The sequence below is a fragment of the Topomyia yanbarensis genome, chromosome 3 (genome assembly GCF_030247195.1).
Source record: "Topomyia yanbarensis strain Yona2022 chromosome 3, ASM3024719v1, whole genome shotgun sequence".
NCBI classification, from domain to species: domain Eukaryota; kingdom Metazoa; phylum Arthropoda; class Insecta; order Diptera; family Culicidae; genus Topomyia; species Topomyia yanbarensis.
Window position 1 is genome coordinate 77,440,139 of NC_080672.1, and position 20,985 is coordinate 77,461,123.

Here is a 20,985-nt window from a genome sequence, read left to right on the forward strand (position 1 = left end):
GCAAAATGTAATAAAATAATAGTTATCAATTGTCTCCCTATTATCTTCGCGAAAAACATGTAATATGTTTATACGATCCTGCAATGAGTAAATGCAGAGGTGATAGTAGAATTAATAGCCTTCTGTGTGCTTTAATTGTTAAATAAATTTGAAAGTTGCAAGGAAATTTTTGCACGCGATTTTCTCCGTTTGACGTTTCTGTTAGATGTGATGTAATGAAAAAACGCTCTAGATTTTGCGATCTCAACGAACTGAGTCGAATGGTATATGAGACTCAGCCCTCCGGGTCTCGGTTAAAAAGTTGGTTTTCAAAAAGATTGCATATCCTTTCTATATGGGAAAAGCAAAAAGATTGTAACTTGAAAACTCAATACCATACTTTACTTATCACATCAAAATATTTAAGCAATCATATATTCAACATCGACAGCCGGTGGTAGTCTTGACAGAGCCAGCAACAATCTTCCTTTTCACACATAACTCCGACAGTTTCCGTCTTTTCTCCTTTGCTGAGTTTTCATCGATCCACTTGAAGTCAAACAACTGGTCCAGTTTAACCCGCTCGTTCGGATCCGGGTTCAATAGCTCGTAAATCGTCCTGATGGCAGCCGAACTTAGCTGCTTCAGCAGTGGTTCTTCGAACTTGTAGTTCCGGTTCTGATGATCCTCAACCAGCTTCTTCACATTCCGATCGTCGAACGGCATGGCAGCATTCAACATCACGAACAGAATGACTCCCAGGGACCATACATCGGACACCATCGGATTGTATGGTTTGCCAAGTATTACCTCGGGTGCAGCGTAGGCAGCTGATCCGCAGTATGTCTCCGAAAAGGCTCCATGCTGCTCGCCGCACACCCGCGCAAATCCAAAGTCTGCCAACTGAACGGCACCCTTTTTCGACAGCAGAATATTCTCACATTTCAGATCCCGATGGGCTATGTCGATCGAATGAAGATACCGAGCAGCACTGACCATTTGCGAAAACCACAGCTTAGCCTGCGTTTCATTTAGCGCACCGTTCTTATTGATGAACTTAAGCAGATCTCCACCCTCGGCGTAATCCATGAATATAAACACCATCCGCTCTCGCTTGAGAATGCTGTGAATCTTGACGATATGCTGATGGCGAACCTTCATCAACACGCTGAGCTCCCGGGGAAAAAACTTCTTGACGAACTCCTCGGTTCCCTTGCGCACGTCGATCACTTTACACGCCATAGTTGTCACGTTTTGATTCTTGCTGACCCATTTAGCCAACCGAACGGAGGAGAATGATCCTTTCCCAATTTTGGCACCGATCCGATAGCCGTGTATGTTGAGGGCGCGCGATACCGATGAACTGGACGCGAATGGCGACAGCTCGTTGCTGGTTCCGGTTTTGGTGGACATCCTTTTTTGGAATTTGGCACTTCAATAAAAGCGTTCAACACAAATTTGGCCCGGTTTGACGCGTCGTCGTCGTCGTCTTTTGCGACAAACAGTTGCAAAGTGTGGAATTTGAATTGCGCCCGCCAGTGCCTACTTTGACCGGTGGTTGCGAGACGGCAGTTGCTGTACAGTGTGTAGTCCAGTTGTGTTTTTGGTCGAAGATTGGCGGATTTGAAGGAAAGTTACCCAAAATGGCGGAGTTTTCTTCATCTTGAACTGGTTCGAATTTTTAATTTGACTGACCAATTATGCTAACAATACCACTGACATACTAGTGCATTCCAAAGCAGCGGTGCGGCTTTGTCGGTTTATTTTAAATTGTCTATCTGACTAGCTGTCAATTCAGCCAAAAACTGTAGCATATCTGGCGAAATTAATGGTGTATTAATTGTGTAAAACTCAATCCAAATTTTAATGGTATATTCGTTTTTGATACCACATCGCCTAGTCGGTGATATACACTCATTCGAACTTGGGTTTCTTTTTTACACTATACCGATGAAAACCTTGTAAAAACGCTATAAATCATATTCAGTATTTATATCAATTAATACCGATGGCCTGGTTAGGCATGACGTTGAATTTCTTGAACCAGTAAACGATAAAAGCCTTCGGATATCGGTAGAGCAATAACAGTCATGATGAAAAATAAGAACAATTTTCAGTATTATTTTTTTTCATAAAAACAATAATTACACATTATCTTTACATATTTTAGCATCACTACGGATCGCAGCTCTAGTGCTCATTGTTTCACTTAGTAAGCTATATTACTCCAATCTTACGATTATTCTCGCTAAGTATAATCCTTTGCTTCATTTTTTTCTCGTTTTAGTTTGTTTGCTTCTGATTAAATTTCTCTCTTTTTTTCAAACTAGATCGTACTGTTTCTAAACCCGTGTCCCCCCAGAAGGGAGGACGGGACCTACCTTTACTTCCGAATGTTAGTTACCCTACAAACAGAAAAATGTTCTACCACTCGCTAACCGCTAGGAAGGTGACCTTTACAGAGTTGTCCTAAATCTTATGTTCAAAAGCTTACAAAACAAGGTAAAGCTTGAGACGTTTTCTACTACAATTTAGCAAATAGAGGAAACGAACAGTAATTTCGATATTCCATATTTATTTCGGCTACTTTTTTGGAGGGTCTTACTAAATATTTTACTTTTTCTACAAAACAGAAAAGGTTCCTTGAAAATAGGAACGATCTCGGTACGCAATGCTCGCTTTTTTTCTCTAGGTGAAATCAAATGCCTTCGGCACAGTTCGAGGAAAGCAATCTCACGGGATTTGAAGCGAAAGATAAATCGGATAGTTTTTTATACAATTCAATATATCGAACATTGTCCAAGATTGATAGAACTTTATACATTTGGTAGATTTTTTCTGTTTTCTGATTTAACTCTAACGAGAGTATAAGGGAATTTAATATTTTTCTTCAACTTATTACTTATAGCTTGAACTGATTTCACCACAAATAATATCTCTCTTTTACTTACAGTGTAGCTTAATGAGTGTAATCAGGCTTTACAGGTTTTTTTTGCTGTTGTTTGTTGCATTATTTAGCTTACCGTTTTTGTTTCTGTGTGGGTGTGGGTGTGTTTTGCGACTAAGTTACTGTTTTGCCTTCGAGCTCGGGCCTCGCCGGAACACGTTCGGCAAAATCTATGACACTTTCGGTTCTAGTTTAATTTATGTACGTACGTAGCCGGATCCGGGAGAAAGCGAATTCTCCGTCCTCCGCCTAGTACATAACCTCGTAGACGGTGGCCTTCTTATCGCCCGAACCGGTCACGATGTACTTATCGTCAGCGGAGATATCACAGCTTAGAACGGAGGATGATTCCTTAGACTGGAATAAAATTAAACGGTGTTAGTGCAGTTCAACATTCGAGAGGGGGGTTTTAAATTACCTGGAAGATCGAGGCACCGTACGGTGTCTTCCACGCATTCAGCAGGTTGTCCTTGCCGGTGGAAACGAACCACTTGCCGCAGGCGGCAAACTTCAAGCTAAGCACGCAACTCTCGTGCAGATGAAGCTGGTACTTGTCCGGTTTGCTGGCGTGCAGCACCTCGACGTTGGAGTTCTCCATGCCGACCGCAAGCCAGTCGCCTGTGAATAGAAGGCAGGGTATTGAAAATTGTGATTAGTATAAAAGGGGAATAGAGTGGACCTTATTCGATGTATGTTTAATTTGGAGAAAGTTGAGCTTGGGTCGATTGGAATTACAAAGGGACCATCCATAAATGACGTAGCATTTTTTGAGTGATTTTTAACACACCCCTCCCCCATCGTGTTGTCGTTCGTTGATTAGCTAGGCAGTTCAGCAGCGAGATTCCTCTGTAGTTTTCAACATTGTGCCTATCTCCAGCCTTATGAATAGGAACTATAGCAGCTTCTTTCCATGCAATTGGGAAAATATTTTCCGAGATTGAACGCTGAAAAATAATTGGTGCAGAAAGTGCTCGGGCACAATGCTTTATAAACACAGGAGGCAAGCAATCCGGACCAGTCCTTTTCAAAGGATCAACGCTGGGCAGAGCGCTCGCTACATCAGAATCATTTACGTTAGGAAGAGGAGCTGGTAAATACATCTCGGAAGTGATCTACAAAAAGGATCGCCGACTCGGCAGCGGACTGCGAATTTTTGTCCTGAAGATAGACATTTTCTGGTACACCCACGGAACGATTTCTGCTGTTTATAAATGTCCAGAATGTCGAAGGTTTATTTCGAAGGCTGCGCTGAACTTGGTTCAGATATTCACCGAATGCACTGTTCCGGGCTGTTTCAAATTGCAGTTCAGTTTGACGAAGAATAGTTTTGTTGTCGTCGGTCCTATGATGTAGATATCGCTTTCGTTGTTTCCGGAGTACGTTGCGTAGGCGACCAAGCTCAGCGTGTTCCACCACGGAAATTTATATTCTGCTTTTCTGCTTACACGTCTTTTAGGAACATTACGGCGAAGAATCTCATATATGGCATCATAGAACGCCATAACTGCCTGATCTAAGTCATTTCCAACCAGCATCTGACGCCAATTGAGTGCATCAATGGCCATTGAGACTTCATCGAAGTTGCATCGAGTAAAGTCAAACTTGAAGTCATCGTTAATTGTAGCAAAACCTTCACCGTCATCAGAACGCATATCAAATCTTAAAACGAAGGGTTTATGGTGAGGGTCAACCTTCAGTATAGATGTGAGAGACTCAATCAGTTCGAACACGTCCGTGTCATTAACAAAAGCTAAATCGATGGTCCGTCCATTCACGTTGCTAAGAGAGCAGATTTGATACAAGCGATCAACGTTTCTGTGATGGCCGTCTCTTGTTCCGTGGTTGCATTTTCAGGAAGGTAACATTTATATTCGTCATCAAAAATCCACCGAAGATTAGGAAGATTTTAATCACTTACAACAAGTACATTGTCGTGCCTATTACATTTGTCCAGGATGCTTTGGACTGCAGAGGAGTGAACTTTGTACAAGCCAGGATCACTTTTCGGCCTTAGATGAATGCTACAAATGGTCGGTGTTAAGTCAGACCGGACCAAGTCGCAAAACATCAAAAAATGAGTTAATGATAGCACTGGATAAAGAATTCCTTCATCTACATTCCACTTTTACCAGATTTGAAATATGAAACAATAAACAAGAATTATGGTAAAAAATATTTTTCAGTTATAATGTAAAGGATGCTGCGATTCAAACTTTAAACGCGTTTTTCTCGAAATCAATGCACTGTCACTTAGTCCGGTCTGACCTAACACCGACCAAATATATAACGATCGACCTGGCAGTGAAACGCGCATTTTTAGTATGGTCCCAGTTAGATGTTTCTTTATCGCTATGAGAACACCACCTCCGCGACGTAGATGACTGTTAGAAGAGTTGCGATCGCATCGGTAGACTGCGTAGTTCGTCGTTAGCTCGGTGTTTAATATATCATTACGTAACCAGGTTTCGGTGAGAACGATAATGTCGTAGTCGCAGGAAGTGAGCACAAACAAGAAAGCCTGACGGACAGGAAATCAGCTGTTGTACGTAACGACATGCTATGAACCAAGAGGTTTTCAGAAAGCGAACTGTCATGTAAAGCAAAATACTCGCCTGAGAAGGGAGTTCGTAAACTCAATTATATATTTTGTCGATTCTTATAGCGTCAAAACGATTTTTTATTGGTTTTCTTTGAAAAATGTGAACAGGTTATTGTTCCGCATTATCGGTCTTCTTTGACCACAATTTATCATACAGTTCACTCATCGAATGGATCAAGGTGGTTGACTTCGGCAGCATCGAAAACTACCGAAAACAGCATATGGTTCAAATATCCAACTGCTATTTCTATATTCAACGGAAACTGACATGCGATTATAGGCAGTAAACTGCAATAACAACATCTCGAAGCAGCTCTTTTCGACTATGAGTCAGCTCGAAACTATTGCGTCAACGAATGCCACGAATGAAATATGTAATTCGAATTTAATTCGACGTTCGTCAGAGGGCGCAAATTAATTGGATCCTCAGCTTCTGAGAGTACAATCAGTAATACTTCGGCCTTCATCGCTCTTCCGTCGTTCGATCACGGTCAACGGTGTCTTGAGAGAACGTACCATGTGCGGTGCGCTGGGCGGATTAATGGGGTACAACCAGTGACAACGCTTCTGTTCCGATTTGTCTTACGATTTCTTTGCTAGTTGCTTGGAAATTCGTTCCGTTGTCTAAAAGAACTCCATTGGTGTGCTTCTACGGCACACGAAATGGCGTAAGGCCATCAAGCATGCTTGAGTCGTCCGGCTATATGAGTGACCTCAAGGTGTACGTTGTCAAGCAGGTGAACGAAGAGACGTACTTTTTCTTCGATCTACGACTACAACCGGTTACGGTAAGCGGACCGCAAAAATCTACGCCGGCATAGATCAACGGCGACTGATTTGACGTGATGCGTGAACCTGGAGATGGTGCAATTAGCCATCCACACAGTGGTATCTCGGTTGGCATGTGCTACTTGTTGATGGTAGTACTCGAGCAGTTTGTCGCTTACCGGATGCCTTTTCGGCAAGATGATCAGAAATTTAAGCTCGAACGGCAACGATGATCCCGAGCGGCTTCCATCCAGAGCTTCGATTTGTCCAGGAAAGGATTCATGCTGTATAGATAGCTATCTTTAGCACCTTTGTCTCGTTAAGCAATGTCTGCTTGTTCAGGGTTGTTACGGAAGACGACAAAATAAAAACGCGCCAAATCCAAATCCGCGAGATTTGACGCGGTTCTCAAAACAAATAGATTCCAATTCCTATAAATCTTTAAAACTTGTAATGGTTTTTATTTGAAAATTATAGGAAACTTCTTATGTATTGTCCACTGTCTTTTAGTACTAGGCAAAACATATCGTGGCTTGGTACTTAAAAATACTCCTAGCTTTCAGAGTTATTTTGAAATATTACAACGCAAAATATTTTCATCATAATGTCATAATTGTCAAAACATGTAATTTAGATAGAATCTGACACCCGTTTGATTTTGATACGTCGTTATTGAGAATGCAAACCACATTCGTTCCAAAAAACGATTCGTCGTAATCCAGAATAAGGCTGATTAACAAAGATAATATGCACAGCAATAAACGGGCGACGAAAATTCTGATTACCTTCTTCATATCGCACCATCTGACCGTGCATCTACATGCTTCTCATTCGACTAGCGAACGATGAATGAAGCACTTAGCACAAAAATGCATGCATGAGACCTATATAACTTCCCAATTTTCGATTAGGTCTCGGTATACCATATTCAGGGCCGGCGTAATACTTTTAGTCCAGGTGGGTAGTAAGATAAGCATAGGGTGAGGGGTTTATTACTGGGAATTTGTCATATTTTGCCAAATACACGCTTCAATTACATTCACATAAAATGTGTTTGTGCAAATGGGATCGTGGTCAGGCTTGTTATTTGCTCACACAATGAGCCACAAATAGGGAAATACACCGATTAAAAATAGAGCAGCACAAAAACACTGCGATGTGCAGAACGACCGCACAAAGAGAAACTTGAAAACGAAAAAGAGTAAGATCTGTGCACCAAGAGCTGCACAATTTCGTTCAAAGAGTCACCTTGAAGAGCCACTTTTTTGTGCCTCCCCTCACTGGCAAGCAGGTTGGAAGGCGAATCAAACTACAATTCAGATAAAGTTAGATCGGAAGAACGTTTTAAAAATGTTTTATGGTTGCCTTCTCTACTTACGTGCGCGTGGGACCAAGATACACACTAAAGAGCCTCTTTATTTCTACTCTTTGTGGCGTGCAGCCATGGAGTAGAATACACGTGTGGGAGCAACACGCATCGGAGTGAAGAGGTTTATTGTGAAAGAGAAGAGCGGTGGTTCGCATGAAAAGTGCAAAGAGCGTTTGTTATTCTTCTCTTTATTTGCTCTGAGGTGCATAACATCCCTGATCGTGGTACATCGAGGATTTCAAACGCGCTTATTGTGTGACCGAAACACATGTGTGGCAGATTTTCAATTAATTAATCCAATGTTTCGAGTGGGCTCTTCCAGAACTGACAAATATCGGTCTTTTCGCGTCTCTTTCGGAATTTTTTTGCGCTACCCATAGAAGTCATACATTCTTCGAAAATTAATACAATACTGGTGACTATTTTTCTAAGTGATTGGTGCAAATTAATGTGATTCCGTTCAGTACAATGAAAGTTACTAACGTTCAAAAACTTTTCCTCCGATTTTTTTCCTAATTTTTAAAAGGGGCCGATATATTGAAAGGACGACTTATCTTGGTCACGACCAAAGAATATGAAAAAACTTGGATCAGAGTCCCCAAAAGTTACTAGTAATTATAGCATTCTTGTTAATAAATGCATGGTTCTTGTAAACTCAGTTGACTGCAGCTGTTTTGATTGATTGCGCAGGAATCCGTACACTTCAAACACATAGTCAATATTAACCTTCCGGAAGTCGTGCTAGTGCACTAAGTGCACGCTGCTAGCGCTCTAGCGAAATCGTCTTAGCGCACCAGTGGCTGCTCGTTCAGTGGGCTATTTGCGCGACTTCTGGAGGGTTAACCAACTTCCACCTATGAGTATTTTAGAGGTTGTAACCCAAGTTATTGTGCTCCGATCTTGATAAAATTTTGAGAACTGAATTTGAATTTTTTTTTGTAGTATGTGCGCAGTATAGTGAATACCAAGTCTCGGTATGGAACCGTATATCGTCTTAGAGAAGGTTGCACATATCGAGCAATTAAGTAACCCATCCAAAGTCTCGAGCATTAAACGGTGGCTTGAATCCAGGCGGCTCGATCAGGTGCTGATGAAACTCGATGGATGTGTTTTGATTGATCCTATGCGATAACCAATTTAAAAAAAAAAATTTTCGCAGATTGGATCAGGAAAAAATTATGATTTGGCAAGGGACCTGTTCCTGTGGCAAGAAAACCAACGTTTTCGTGACAGATAATACTACGAGTTCGGAAGTAAAGGAAGCTCGTCAACGAACGGATGTTAAGTCCCATGATGAATCGTTATGTTTGGACAAACTTACCCAGCTGCTATAACAGTAAGGATGTGCTACAATGATACAACAATGGAGTCCAGTTCACCCCAAAAGAGCACAAAGCACCAAATTGTCCGCAGCTCCATCCAAAAGCGAAATATTGGACGATAATAACGCGCAATCTCCAGCGACATTAGTCGAATGAAGAATTGGTGGAATCCGCAGGCCAAGACCGTTACTGCAGAAGATGAGCGCCGAATGAAGAGAGACAGCAACAGAAAAGTACGTGAATTTGTTCGAAATATCGACAAGGGGTTTTGTTTCAGATGCTTTTGCGAAATAAATTATTACCTTTGCTTCATCCTAAGAAAATTATTCGACTGAAAGAATGGTTAAGCAAATACATGCATTTGAAAATGCAACATTTCTAAGAATCTAGCCTTCATTTTCTGGTTGACTGCCATGAAAATTGAAGTCTTTTAGCTACAGTTACAGATTCCCTGCCAGATCAACAATTTACCGGCAACATTATCCGCAACAACAAACTTGTATTTCTTGGGAACATCTCAGCGACCCCTGACAATATATAACTTATGTTTCTATTAGAAATCCAATTAGATACACGTTTCATCGTCTAAAAGGATGGATCCGTTTGATTTGGTCAGCACCTGAGCATGCAGCTTTCCAACCCGCATTTTTGACGTACTGCTTTGCTTTGTGATCCGATTATGAAACTTTTCCGAATGCGCATATTTCGAACTGTACAGTACATAGTTTGTTGAACACAACAACGTCCGACGCCTTGATTACACCTTTCGGGAAACAGACGTTCCTTGAAATGTTTCAGAACGGCACAGATGGTGGTATTTTGCTATTTTCAATTCCCGTGCGATCCTCGTACCCGACCCTGTCGTGATTTCATTACTTCTGGTCAGAACTAATTTGCTTCTTTTTCCATCGCGTGTCAACTCGAGTAAATACCAACCTTGTCAAAAAGTTATGCACAGGATTTCAACTTTGTGAACGGATTGTTGTCAAAAGCTTCTGTAACCGACCACTAGAATTACTTCCCCGGTCAAAAAACAGCGGACTGCTTTTAAATATGCAGAGCTTTATAGTTGAAACCAAATGAAAAGAAAACGCAGAACATTCGTGTTTCAACATTTTTAAGTGAAAATTTAAAAATCATAACTGGAACTTTATTCATATTAATCGTAATCACCTTAAATATTTACAAAGCGTCATAACGGAGGTTAATTTTCATAACCATAACTCGTTTCTCTGAGAGATTAGTGTTCCCAGCGATTGAAGTGAAAGTTATTAGTATACATCTTAAACAAAATGATTAATGAACATGTTAGAGACTCCGGCAAATAAAACACGGTCCAAATTCGAATTCGCGCCAAATCCGCGCGATGCGTCAAGTTGAGAACAAAAACGCGCTAAATCCGCAAAAATTCTTCAAAGATACGACTCCGCTGCCTGGTACTCCGCTTGAGTCAGCGACGACATCTTTGACGGTACGCTTCCCTTCACTTCTTTTTCATTTTCGCAGTTGTTAGCATCGCTTCGATCTGCAGACCCTCTCGCATTCTTTTAGTTTGACGCAAAGCTGTAGATGCACGCTACTGTCCGGATGTCCGCAATTCATCTTGGTAGTTTGGGTTAGTTTTACCTTGCTCTAACCATTTCTCTTCCAGAAGATACAGGAAACCCTGACCTCGAAACCTGCTATGTTTAGCTTAATCGGAACCGATTGCCACATACAGCTGAGAATTTCTCCAATCCGGAAGGCAATGGATTGCTTCTACCATCGGTGATCCCAATGATGCCACGATAGCACAGTCTTCGAGTTACTTCAGAAGTAGCACAACATTTTGATGACGGAACTTACAAGTCTGGTTCCCAACACTGTTGCTTGCAGCTCCAAAGAGGACTCCAGACAATACTAATACTCGCTCAAGGCCCGTATTCTTGTCCTCACTGAAACGTACGCAGTGGTCTGTTTGCTGCTTCCCCATGATCTGAAGGAACTCGGAGCTCAAAACTCAGTTTCGTTGTTCGAATCCGCTTTTGGAATGGACGAACCGAACGTCTTTCGCTTGCCCCTCTGCTTTATCGACAGTATCTGCAGTCTGCACTGTTGAAGTAGTCGTCGGCGTGATGTTTTCACGATTTTTTCCGCTGCCTTGCAAACTCATTCGCGTTCACGTTGTTCATGTACTGTGTGCGGAGCATTGCGAGCTGGCAGAGCAGAATGTCGCTATGTCAATCACGACCTCTTGCATCGCTTCGGAAGTATTCCGGAACAAGCATATCAGTACGCGCTTACCCGCCTCACGGATACTCAATTGATGGTACATTTCTTTTATAACTGCATCGAATCCTGTTACTCGCTCACGGAATCTACAGACCACCGCCGGTATCCGAACCCTCTAGCAGCTTCCCCTTTCAATTCTGCTCTGGCGTCTTAAACTGAACGATGCCTCTTCTTCCTCGGGTTGTACACGATGTTCAAAGGCACGTACCAAACCTTACTACTGTCGAATGCGTGTAGTTCTGTTGACGTAGCTGTATCCCTTCCCCAAAGAATCGGCAATCATTCCACGAACTTTGTCGTACTGTTCGGGGTTCCCACTCCCAGGCGCTTCTCCAAACATAAACCGTTTCATCGCTATAGGGAAGCTGTCGGGGAAGCCTGGATCATCCTCCTTCCTTAGCAGACCCGTTTCGAAACGATTTCCTATCCTCACAGTTGTACTCTTGTCAAGATCTCGTCCGCTCTTCTGTCTTCTTTCGATTCAGGAAGCAAGGTGACTCCTTAATCGTATAGTGGCTCTGCAGGAGGTCATGAAGCTCTTGATTCGAGACAGCACTGCATTCATGGTGTCCGACTAATCCCACGTCCGAGTGATGTATGTCGGTCGACTCCTTAGACAGTCCAGCCAAGCTACAACCTAACCGCAAAAACAAAATCTCGAAGCAGTTATTTTCGACAATCGATAATTTTTTTTTTTTGAGGGTTGTCCTACTGGAGCTGTAGAAGGGCTCCCCGTCAGAATCACGCACTACACTTGCAGACGAGACAAGCAATGGCGCCCAATAAAACACTGCTTTGGGTCAATTGTAGCGGGCCGTGATTCTGAATGTGATATTCATTGTACGGTTCAGGTATGTACGGGCGTAGGGACCTACGATCGTGTGTATCATCACGAAGGGCTCGAGCATTTGTACGTTAATGTGATCGATCGCATGTTCGTTTGAATGTCGCGTGTGCTAAGGTAATGTAACATCGCGTCTATAAATTCTATATTAAAACCGCGTGCCTTTCGCATATTCACGCGTGTTCTAGAATGATCGTGCGCTGACCGTGAATCTGATACTTAATTTTTCGTGTACGGTTCAGATTCTAGAAGACAGTGGGTTCTTCCACATCACTAGAGTTCCCAGTCATGTCGCCGTACAACGTGTGGTCTAATGGATATGAACATTATTTTTTGTTTGGTCCAACTGAATGTATGGACTCAAGTTGCTATAACGAATGGTGACCGATTCATGATAGCGCGCGTTTGCGGGTTCGCGTTTGAGACCACGTTTGCAACTTCGTATGTACTAAAACGTTCACATTATTACCGGAGTGCTGTCAAGTTTGCGCGATCGCGGGCGTAGGTGTGCGTAGATGATCGAGAAGGGCTTAAGCGTTCGTATGTTGAAGTGTTTGTCACGTGTGTGTGCCTTCGCGTGTATAAATTCGATTTTGAAACCCTGTGACCATTCACATACTAGCGGACCGTCATTCTGATATTTAGTTTTCGGTGTACGGATCACATTCTGGCAGGGAGTGAGTTACCCCATATCACTAGAGTTCCCAATCATGTCGCCATGGAACGTTTTGTTAATTTTGTGTTTAATTAACGTGGACCTAGACTGTTGGTACCGAGGATAGAGACTTCCGGACGATTCATGATGGCGCGAGCGCGAGAGTTTGTAGGTTGACGCTTGAGATCGTGTTGGTAAGTTTATGAGTGCTGAGACGTTCACCATATCACAGGGGAGTTATCATTTTTGCGAGTTCGTGACCGTAGGTTGCTTGGAAAATCGCGAGGGGTTCTAACGTTTGTATGCTGACTTGATTTTGTAACATATATTCGTGTGTTCTTGAATGGTCGCGCGAACCGTGAGTTTGATATTAAATTTTCGGTGTGCGGTTCAGATTCTGGCAGAGTGGGTTCCCTTATATCGCTATCGGTTACCGGTCATGTCGCCATGAGACGTGTTGTCTAACAGGTATGAGCGTATTTTCTTAATTGGTCCAGCTGAAGGCATGGACCTAGGCTTCTAGGATCAAGATTAAATTTCTAAAATTAACCGATTCGAGATCACGTGAGCGAGGGCATTTTTGTAGGTTCCAGCTTGAGATCGCGTTTGAGAATGTGTGAGTGTTAAGACGTCACTATCACCATCTTCGCTGACCTAGCTAAAGGCGGGTGTAGAATGTCGTACGCTCCTCCTAAACGCGTTACTTAGAGATACTACTTTCTGGTCCAATTTCGGATTGGAAAATCCATGGTTTCTGGCTGTTCATCCTAATAATAGTGTTCTTCAAACTTGTTTTTGATGGATTTTACACTCGCATGTGGAATTGCACCCTTACAATACTTAGACATGTGTTCAAAGCAAACTTCTTAGCAAACGTAGCATTTTGAAAGTAAACAAAGGAAAAATGACATCCTGTTGGGATGAGCACGTTGAAGCCATCGCAAACTTGTGCGTAAAACGCAAATGTAGTTTATTTCCGATACAGTCCGTATTAGGGACCATTCATACTTCATACCCTTCGAAATCGGACCTCACCTACCGAGGCACAGCTTCTCATCTCTATACATGGCCGTACGAAATACTGTTCAAAGAATTCGAGGATAGCCGTACGCAGAACATAAGATGCCGGCCGACTACGCAACGGTTGGTAGTGCCCCTTTCGGAGGTATCAAAAACGAAAAACTAATCATCGAACCAGCTAGTATGATAATTCCTCGAAAAACTGTATGTTGTTTTTGCATCGGGTGCTCCCATAGTACGTGGTCGGTGCGTACACAGCCCCTCCCCGTAACTTCAACAAAATCTCTGCTTAACCAGATTTACGGTTCCGCACTTCAAGCACCACTAGCTTCGTAACAGGCCGCCCAAAACTCACCACTCGACGTCACAAACAACCCTTGTGCCTGATTCTACCGTTCGCTCTCCTGTAGACTTCGAGGACGACGCGACACCGCGAACCTAGCGCTTCCGTATCGTTTTGTCTGTGATGTACACCAGATCACCCCTTCCACGGTGTCCAGTTTGTCCGCTAACAACTGGAACCGCTTATAACGGTCACATGAAGCTGCCGCTTCGTTCTTCGGCGGCACGGCATGTTCAATGGAAACTAATGCCACAGAAAACTGATTAGGTGTCAGTGCTTCTTTCACTGTTGGCTCCAGCGATCTGTATATCCGTACGGGTGCTTCTGCAGTACTTCGTCGTTCAACGCTTTTCCATCGTCGATCACGATAAACACTCTCTTGAGAGAACGTATCAGTCTCTCTAAAGTCCCATCCATGTGCGGTGCGCTGGGCGGATTGATGTTCAATGGAGTCGGTGAGCACTTCGGTTCCAATTTGACTGACGGCCTCTTCGATTGTTGCTTGGCCTGCGAAAAAAAAATCCCAGGCTTGTTTCTGCGGCACACGAAACGGCGTATGACCATCAAACACGCTTGAGTCGTCCGGTTATGAGCGATCTTAAGGTATATGCCCCTTGTTGTCAAGCAAGTAAATACAGAGACGTACTTCTTCTCCAGTCTACGCCCAATGGTTACAGTAAACTATACGTAAAAATCTGCGACGGTATAGTGAAACAGCGGCTAAATTGGTGTGACGCGCGACACTGGTAGTAGTGGGGTCATTGTAGGGTTCTTCGTTTTCGTTGTCCTTCTCATCTCCGTCCGCAGATGTTGCATGCGGAATCGTTGGCTGTTGATGGTAGTACTCAAGTAAGTTGTCGAATGCCTTTTCGGTAGGATGACCGGGAACCTAGACTTGAACCGCAAAGATTCTCGAGCGATTATTTCTCCCATCCTGGGTACTATATGTTCGTTTGGGAAAGGACTCATTTAGCTATTTGATTGTGCTTATCTTCAGGTTTAAACGTATCATGTCGCTGGGACTGTGCCTCTCGGAGCGGTGTGGTATCCAAGTGCCGTCTAGCTGGCCTCCAAGTGGCGAATCTGAGATTTTGTTTGCAAGCAAAAGATCTGCACAAATATGCCTCATTTTTAGGCTAAGCTTGCAAACGTGCTAAGCCAGCGGATTCCGGCGCCCCTTCGTTGCCTTATCCCGTTCCCTGGCTCATACTTTCTACCTTGTTTCCAAGTACTAAGTTAAGGTGTCACGCGACCCATACCGAAGAATGAATGGGTTGAGGGCATACAATTTCAAACATCCAACGGAGCTTGATGGGCACCTGGCGCCTGGCTTCGACCCAAGTATAATCCTGCTCGATAGAGGAAGCCGGTTGGGAGAATATTCCGCAAACCCGTGGTTCCAAATATTGTTTTTAGTTTTGAAACGTTCGCTTTATTTCTCACTTTTCTGTAAATAAATTTTTAAACATTTTTCATTTCACAAACAAATCTAGCCTGGATTGGCTTTCTACGAGCCACCATGGTAGAAAAAAAACTCAAGCGCCCATACAATAGCGCAGCGTCTACTTAAACTTCTTCTTTGGGCGCAGATTGTTGGTGTGGCAACACTTCTTCTTGTGACAGTTTGTGACTATCGGGTACAGATAGGCTTAGTACTTGCGGCAAATCATCTTATCTCAATTATACTTCTGAACCAGGAGCGAGAACTCGATGATACCACCACGGAGATGAAGCACCAGATGGACCGTAGACTCCTTCTGGATGTTATATTTGGACAGGATACATTCATCCTCCAACCGCTTGCCATTGAAAATCAAAGGCTGCTGATCCGGTGGGAATTCTTGCTTATTCTGGATCTCAGCCTTCACTTTTTCGATCGTATCCGAGGGGTCCATCTCGAGGGCTACAGTCTTGCCACTGAGAATCTTAACGAAAATCTGCATTTTGGTAGTACTTTCTAAGCGTGACAATTCCGAGATGTGTCGAAGAAAGGAGGGAAGAGGAACCACTATGATAAGATACCTCTCAAACGGCACCGAATAAACAAAAAGTTTGTTGTGGAGGTTTGAAGTCTATCTAAAGGATTGATCATAAATCAGGCCCTAGGCCTCAGTAGATTAGGAAAAGAGTTCTGGGACTGCTTGTGGAGCAAAGTGCCAGCAACAATATGTCTAGCCGCTATTCACACAAAACGCTACCCTCAGGTTGCGCTGGATGGTCTTTCACTGCTTAGGTGAGGAAACTCCCAAATGGCTTGAAGAACAAGACTACTGGAATACTTTTGACTGAACCACTGTTAGGGAACGTAAGTACCCGAAGTGGATCACGGTTGTGGGATATTTCCGGCCTAGTGCTGAAGAAGCGACTGACTTCATCGTCGGAATAATAGAGACCCAACCAGCCTATTATCCGTTGGATGGAGGTAACTCAATCGAAAGAAAACTGGAACTCTAGCCATCCACACTTTAGGAGTGGCTACCATATCTTGGAGAAGGCTAGAGCAACGGAATAAATGAGATTGACTTTTGATACGACCACAAATTTATGCCGCGGCCCATCACCAAGGAAGAGGATGCTACAGAAAGCAACAAGCCTGTCGCGAAATACTTAATGGTTACAGAAGAATCAGGTCTCACACGATGTCCAAAAATCTCTACCAAGGCACATCACAAAGAGGCAGGAACGTCTGTGACAGAGCTTAAAAAAATTGATACCCCTGCGTGAACTTGAAAGAAAACGAAATTCAATTCATGCCCGCTGCGATGAATGAAATTTTTGGTTCGTTTCCTTCGTCATTCGCTCTCCCGACGCAGCGCATTCAGGTACGGACATGTTCGGTTTAAGAAGTAAACTGAATTTTGTTTCTTTACTAGCTCTGAGGGGAATTATTGAGCAAAAGTGCCTCAGCTATAGATTACGCAGTTCACTTATGCTTGAAAATGTAGAAGATGCTAACTTCTGCCTTTAAATTGTCCACATAATAACAAATGAATGCTTTGGTTGGTGAATGAATTTATATTTCCTCTGCAGTCAAGCATTCGATTCTGCATGAAATTTCAGTCGGTTGGAAAGTTAATGACTGCGGTAGGCGTTGAATTTGAATGTCGGTTTCGGTAAATGAAATCAGAAATAGGTACCTGATTTTGAAATTTCGGAACACTGGTCTGTGACCTAAAACATCGCGATAGCTAGACTTAGAGGAAGTAAGAAATCTCACGTTCCTAAACTTCCTGTGCTGGGAAAAATGCTAGAGAAGAATTTGGAAAAGAGGGAATTCAAAATCAACCACCTGGCACTCCAAAATCATCTCAAAAATGGCATGCACCAAAAGTAACCATCAGAATTCAAAAGGAGCTTCAGTAGTCCTTAGCTGAAGGTTTATAACAGAATCAAATTGTAGTGAATATATCTATGACCCATAGACAGTAGAAGATCGTGTTGGCGGATTCCCAAAATAAAGATGTATGTTGCTTTACTGTAAAGACAAAGATAGTCAAAGAGCAGTCCTATTCTTGGCTAACGACATTAGGTTCTGTCCCTTCACTGAATTTATTCCCAGGGCCCTAGTGTCTGCGATAGTACAAATTCCAACAAAGAGAGGACTCCAAAAGGTTGTCATTGATTTAGCCGATTTTCCTCACAACGGGAGAGATCCGTCCCTGTTGGGACTGAAGTTTGGATAACTATGGCCATAGGATACCCAATCATCGGCTGCGACGCAATTGCTTATCATATATCATAAGGAAGTAGCGACACGAGACAACGTGGTATTTTTTTGAATATCTTAACACGTATGACTTACAAATTAAGAATCATGGGAACACTTCCACTTACAGGTATGAGGGTTTGAATAGGGTAAAGGTTCTGGATTTCCCGATTTGCGCTGCCCATCTCAGTTCTAAAGTCAGTAAGTAGAATGTATCTGAAGAGCCATCCCTATCAGATATATCTGATTTCATCTAAAGACCGAGAAAACAACTCATGAATCCTGTAGGGCTCCCGAAAAACAAATTAGGAGCACGAATATGCAGTCCCTAATAACGTCTTTGGGGGGTTTCCAGGTCAACATTAAAGACTCTATACTTATTCGAAAAAAGGTTGGAAATTCTTCAACAACATCTAACCTAAGGTTACGTGACTGTATGGTGGAGGGGAGTTGAGTCCGCGATTTTTTTCAGAATTAGTTCTAAATTGTCTAGAAATCGGTGTTGGACCATTACATAAAACAAAAAAACACTCACCAGTCGGACAGTAGCCAAGCGAGAAGATCTGCGAACTGAAGTCGTGCTGCTGCAGCTGTCGACCCTCCCGCAGATCCCAAGACCGTACGGTATTGTCCAGCCCACCGGTCCACAGTTTTGTACCATCAGCGCTAATATCAATACATGAAGCTCCATCGGTGTGACCTGAAAATACGCGAAACATTTGTACTATACTGCCATTATTTCTCTCAATAACAATCTTCCCACCTTGGAACTGCCGCACCAGCGTCTGGTTCTGTAGATCCCACACGGCAATATTGCCATCGGAGCAGCACGAAAAGCACACTTTCGAGTCGGGTGAGATGGCCAGCGCGTAGCAGGCGGGCGCATTCGAGGTCAGTTCAGCCTTGATGCGAGGTGTTGGACTAGCGAGATCCCAGATGGACAGGTTGGATGCTTCACCGCCGACGATCAGCGTCCGACCGTCGGGCAGCAGTTTCACTGAGCGGATGTAGTTGTCACGTTGCTGTTGAAGGTTGTGGAAGGAAAAAAAAATTATAATATAACCTGTTTTGAAACCTGAACAGGAAGGAAAGTTCTTACCAAACAATCCAGCTGCGAAACTGGATTCTTGTTACCGGGCTGGGAGATATCCCACGCCTTGACGCAACCTTTACCACCGGTGTACACGTACTTGGTAGGATTCGAGATCGTGACGGCGCAGACTACTTCGCCGTGAGTCAGGGAACTAATTTGTCGTGCATGCCTTGGTATCCCTGGACCTACCAGGGCATCCTGAGGAAAGGGCACTGGCTGCATTTGACCTTCGGCGTTTACGTGAAAGGAATAGGCGCTGCAACGGTTGAAAAAAATAGATTTTAATACAAAATTCGACACTAACATTAAAGGCAATTAAAAATACTCACGGCTTGCCGCCGGGAATTGCAATCGGACCGAGCGGAGCTCGCATCTGCGGATGCGGCTCGAAGGCAACGCGGGCGTAGCTGTTGAGCGGATGTGGCAGATTGTTGTGCACTCCGGGGCCACCGTAGGCGGCTTGCAGTTCATGGGGAGCACCTACGAGGGGCAAAGCTAGATTTTTGCATCTGTTTACAGAGTTGAAGATGTTGTGGAGCACTTACCATTGAGTGGTCCTCCGAGGTACGGCGGATAGCCCGGATTTAATACCGGTGGTTTATTTACTACCTTAGGAACACCGTTACTGGCAGCCGAGTTGGTGGGCGTGGCAGGTTTGGCGATCGGTGTCGTAGGTTTATCGTCCAGCTTTTTGTTTGAGGGGGTGGAGGCGTTCGACGAGGTTCCTGAAATGGGACGGTCGGTTAATAATCGATTAATTAATTCCAGTTGTTTAATGGCGGTGAAGCAACCTACCTGATCGTGGCGAATGTGTTCCGATACGTTCCCGGTCCTGAACGTCCATCTTTTTTGGCATCATGCCGTTTTCCCGTGGTGAGGCTGTTCCTAAAAGCGACGGAAATTGTTTAAAAATTTTCGAGCAAGGTTCAAGAATGATTCTAAACTCACCATTATGATGCTGGTTTGGCATCGGACTCATCGGGTTAATCTCGGACGCGTCATCCACCACTAAATCCTGATCAGACTTTTCGCCATCGGACTGCTGAGCGGCGAAAATGAAAAGAGAAGCATTGTTCATTAACATCGTCGCATTTGGTTTGGGCACTGCCATAAAACACTTACATGACCCATATCCTTTTCCTCCTTCTTCACCTTCTTCAACTCGTGGGATGATTCGGGCGTTCGGGGTCGATATTTGTCCCGGTCATTAGGTGAGATGGAACTTCGCTGTAACCGAACAAGAAGATTAATAACCATCCCGAAAAAAAGCTACAATAAAATTAAACCTACATGCCGATCATCCAGCGGCATGATGTTGCTATTGCTGCTCTTGGACTCCTCCGGTCGGTGCAGTTCCTGCTTGTTCAGAATGGCCAAAGGGTGCTGCGGTGGGGTACTGCCGAGAGCTCCCAGTGGTCCACCGAGACCACCAGGGCCGAGACTAGGATGGGGCATCCCCACCGGCATCGGTGGTGCGCCGTGCGCTCCGGGTATCTGCTGGGCGTGCATCTGCTGCAGCAATCGGGGCAGATCGGGACGTTGTTGCTGCTTTTTTGGAAACAATCGAACAGAGAGAGAGAGAGAAAGGAATATTAGCAGTCAGCATTCCATCTGTTTCGGTTTGGTTGGAAATAATGGGGAGGAAGGATGCTTCAATGTTGAACTCGCTTACCCCTATCACGGCGTTCAGTTCGGACATGGTAATCTGTTTCGCCCGTTCTACCGCGGTCAGAACCTGCTGCTGGTGCTCCTGGGACAGGAAAGGTACGATCTGAGTGATTATTGCATTTAACCTTTTCGAGATCTCGGTCTGAGTGCGTGCACATGAAAATAGAAGAAGAGGAAATCACGAAAATTTAGTATAATTGAATTGGCTTTTGCGATGACTATGTGGGACCGGATCGTCCGGATTCCGCTATCGTTCATTTGTTCGTTCGTTCGTTGCTTGACGGTACCTGGTACTGTATCGAGGCCATGATGGTGTTTTTTTCTACTCATTGGGTTCTATCTTTTCGTGATCTGTGAGAACGGATTTGTGGATGACCAGCTGGTGGCGTTTTCATTGCAAA

The 20,985-nt window shown here is 43.7% G+C and overlaps 3 protein-coding genes across 6 annotated transcripts in view; all 3 read right to left on the minus strand.

The window, feature by feature from the left end:
• Positions 1 to 379: 379 nt before the first annotated feature.
• LOC131691744 (testis-specific serine/threonine-protein kinase 6-like) lies at positions 380 to 1,771 on the minus strand. The gene has a single exon (XM_058978370.1). The coding sequence runs from the start codon at positions 1,390 to 1,392 to the stop codon at positions 418 to 420; it is 975 nt and encodes a 324-aa protein (XP_058834353.1). The 5' UTR covers positions 1,393 to 1,771; the 3' UTR covers positions 380 to 417.
• A 302-nt stretch (positions 1,772 to 2,073) lies between these two features.
• Positions 2,074 to 20,985, minus strand: part of LOC131693438 (protein groucho-like) — a 159,835-nt gene continuing 140,923 nt past the window's right edge. The window contains exons 6-17 of one of the 4 annotated variants that reach the window (XM_058981242.1): positions 20,589 to 20,726; positions 20,207 to 20,461; positions 20,039 to 20,143; positions 19,865 to 19,955; positions 19,712 to 19,801; positions 19,462 to 19,641; positions 19,246 to 19,396; positions 18,923 to 19,172; positions 18,587 to 18,845; positions 18,359 to 18,523; positions 3,345 to 3,544; positions 2,074 to 3,283 (exon numbers count right to left, since the gene is read on the minus strand). In XM_058981242.1, coding sequence (XP_058837225.1) covers positions 3,176 to 3,283; positions 3,345 to 3,544; positions 18,359 to 18,523; positions 18,587 to 18,845; positions 18,923 to 19,172; positions 19,246 to 19,396; positions 19,462 to 19,641; positions 19,712 to 19,801; positions 19,865 to 19,955; positions 20,039 to 20,143; positions 20,207 to 20,461; positions 20,589 to 20,726 — 1,992 coding nt within the window. In that variant the 3' untranslated portion in view covers positions 2,074 to 3,175. Of the gene's footprint in view, positions 3,284 to 3,344; positions 3,545 to 18,358; positions 18,524 to 18,586; positions 18,846 to 18,922; positions 19,173 to 19,245; positions 19,397 to 19,461; positions 19,642 to 19,711; positions 19,802 to 19,864; positions 19,959 to 20,038; positions 20,144 to 20,206; positions 20,465 to 20,588; positions 20,727 to 20,985 lie in introns of all 4 variants that reach the window. The other 3 variants (XM_058981241.1, XM_058981240.1, XM_058981239.1) reach the window with 3 other exon arrangements.
• LOC131693440 (ubiquitin-like) lies at positions 14,529 to 16,060 on the minus strand. Its single transcript, XM_058981243.1, is given in 1 exon segment — positions 14,529 to 16,060. A coding segment is annotated over 1 exon segment (381 nt). The 3' UTR covers positions 14,529 to 15,679.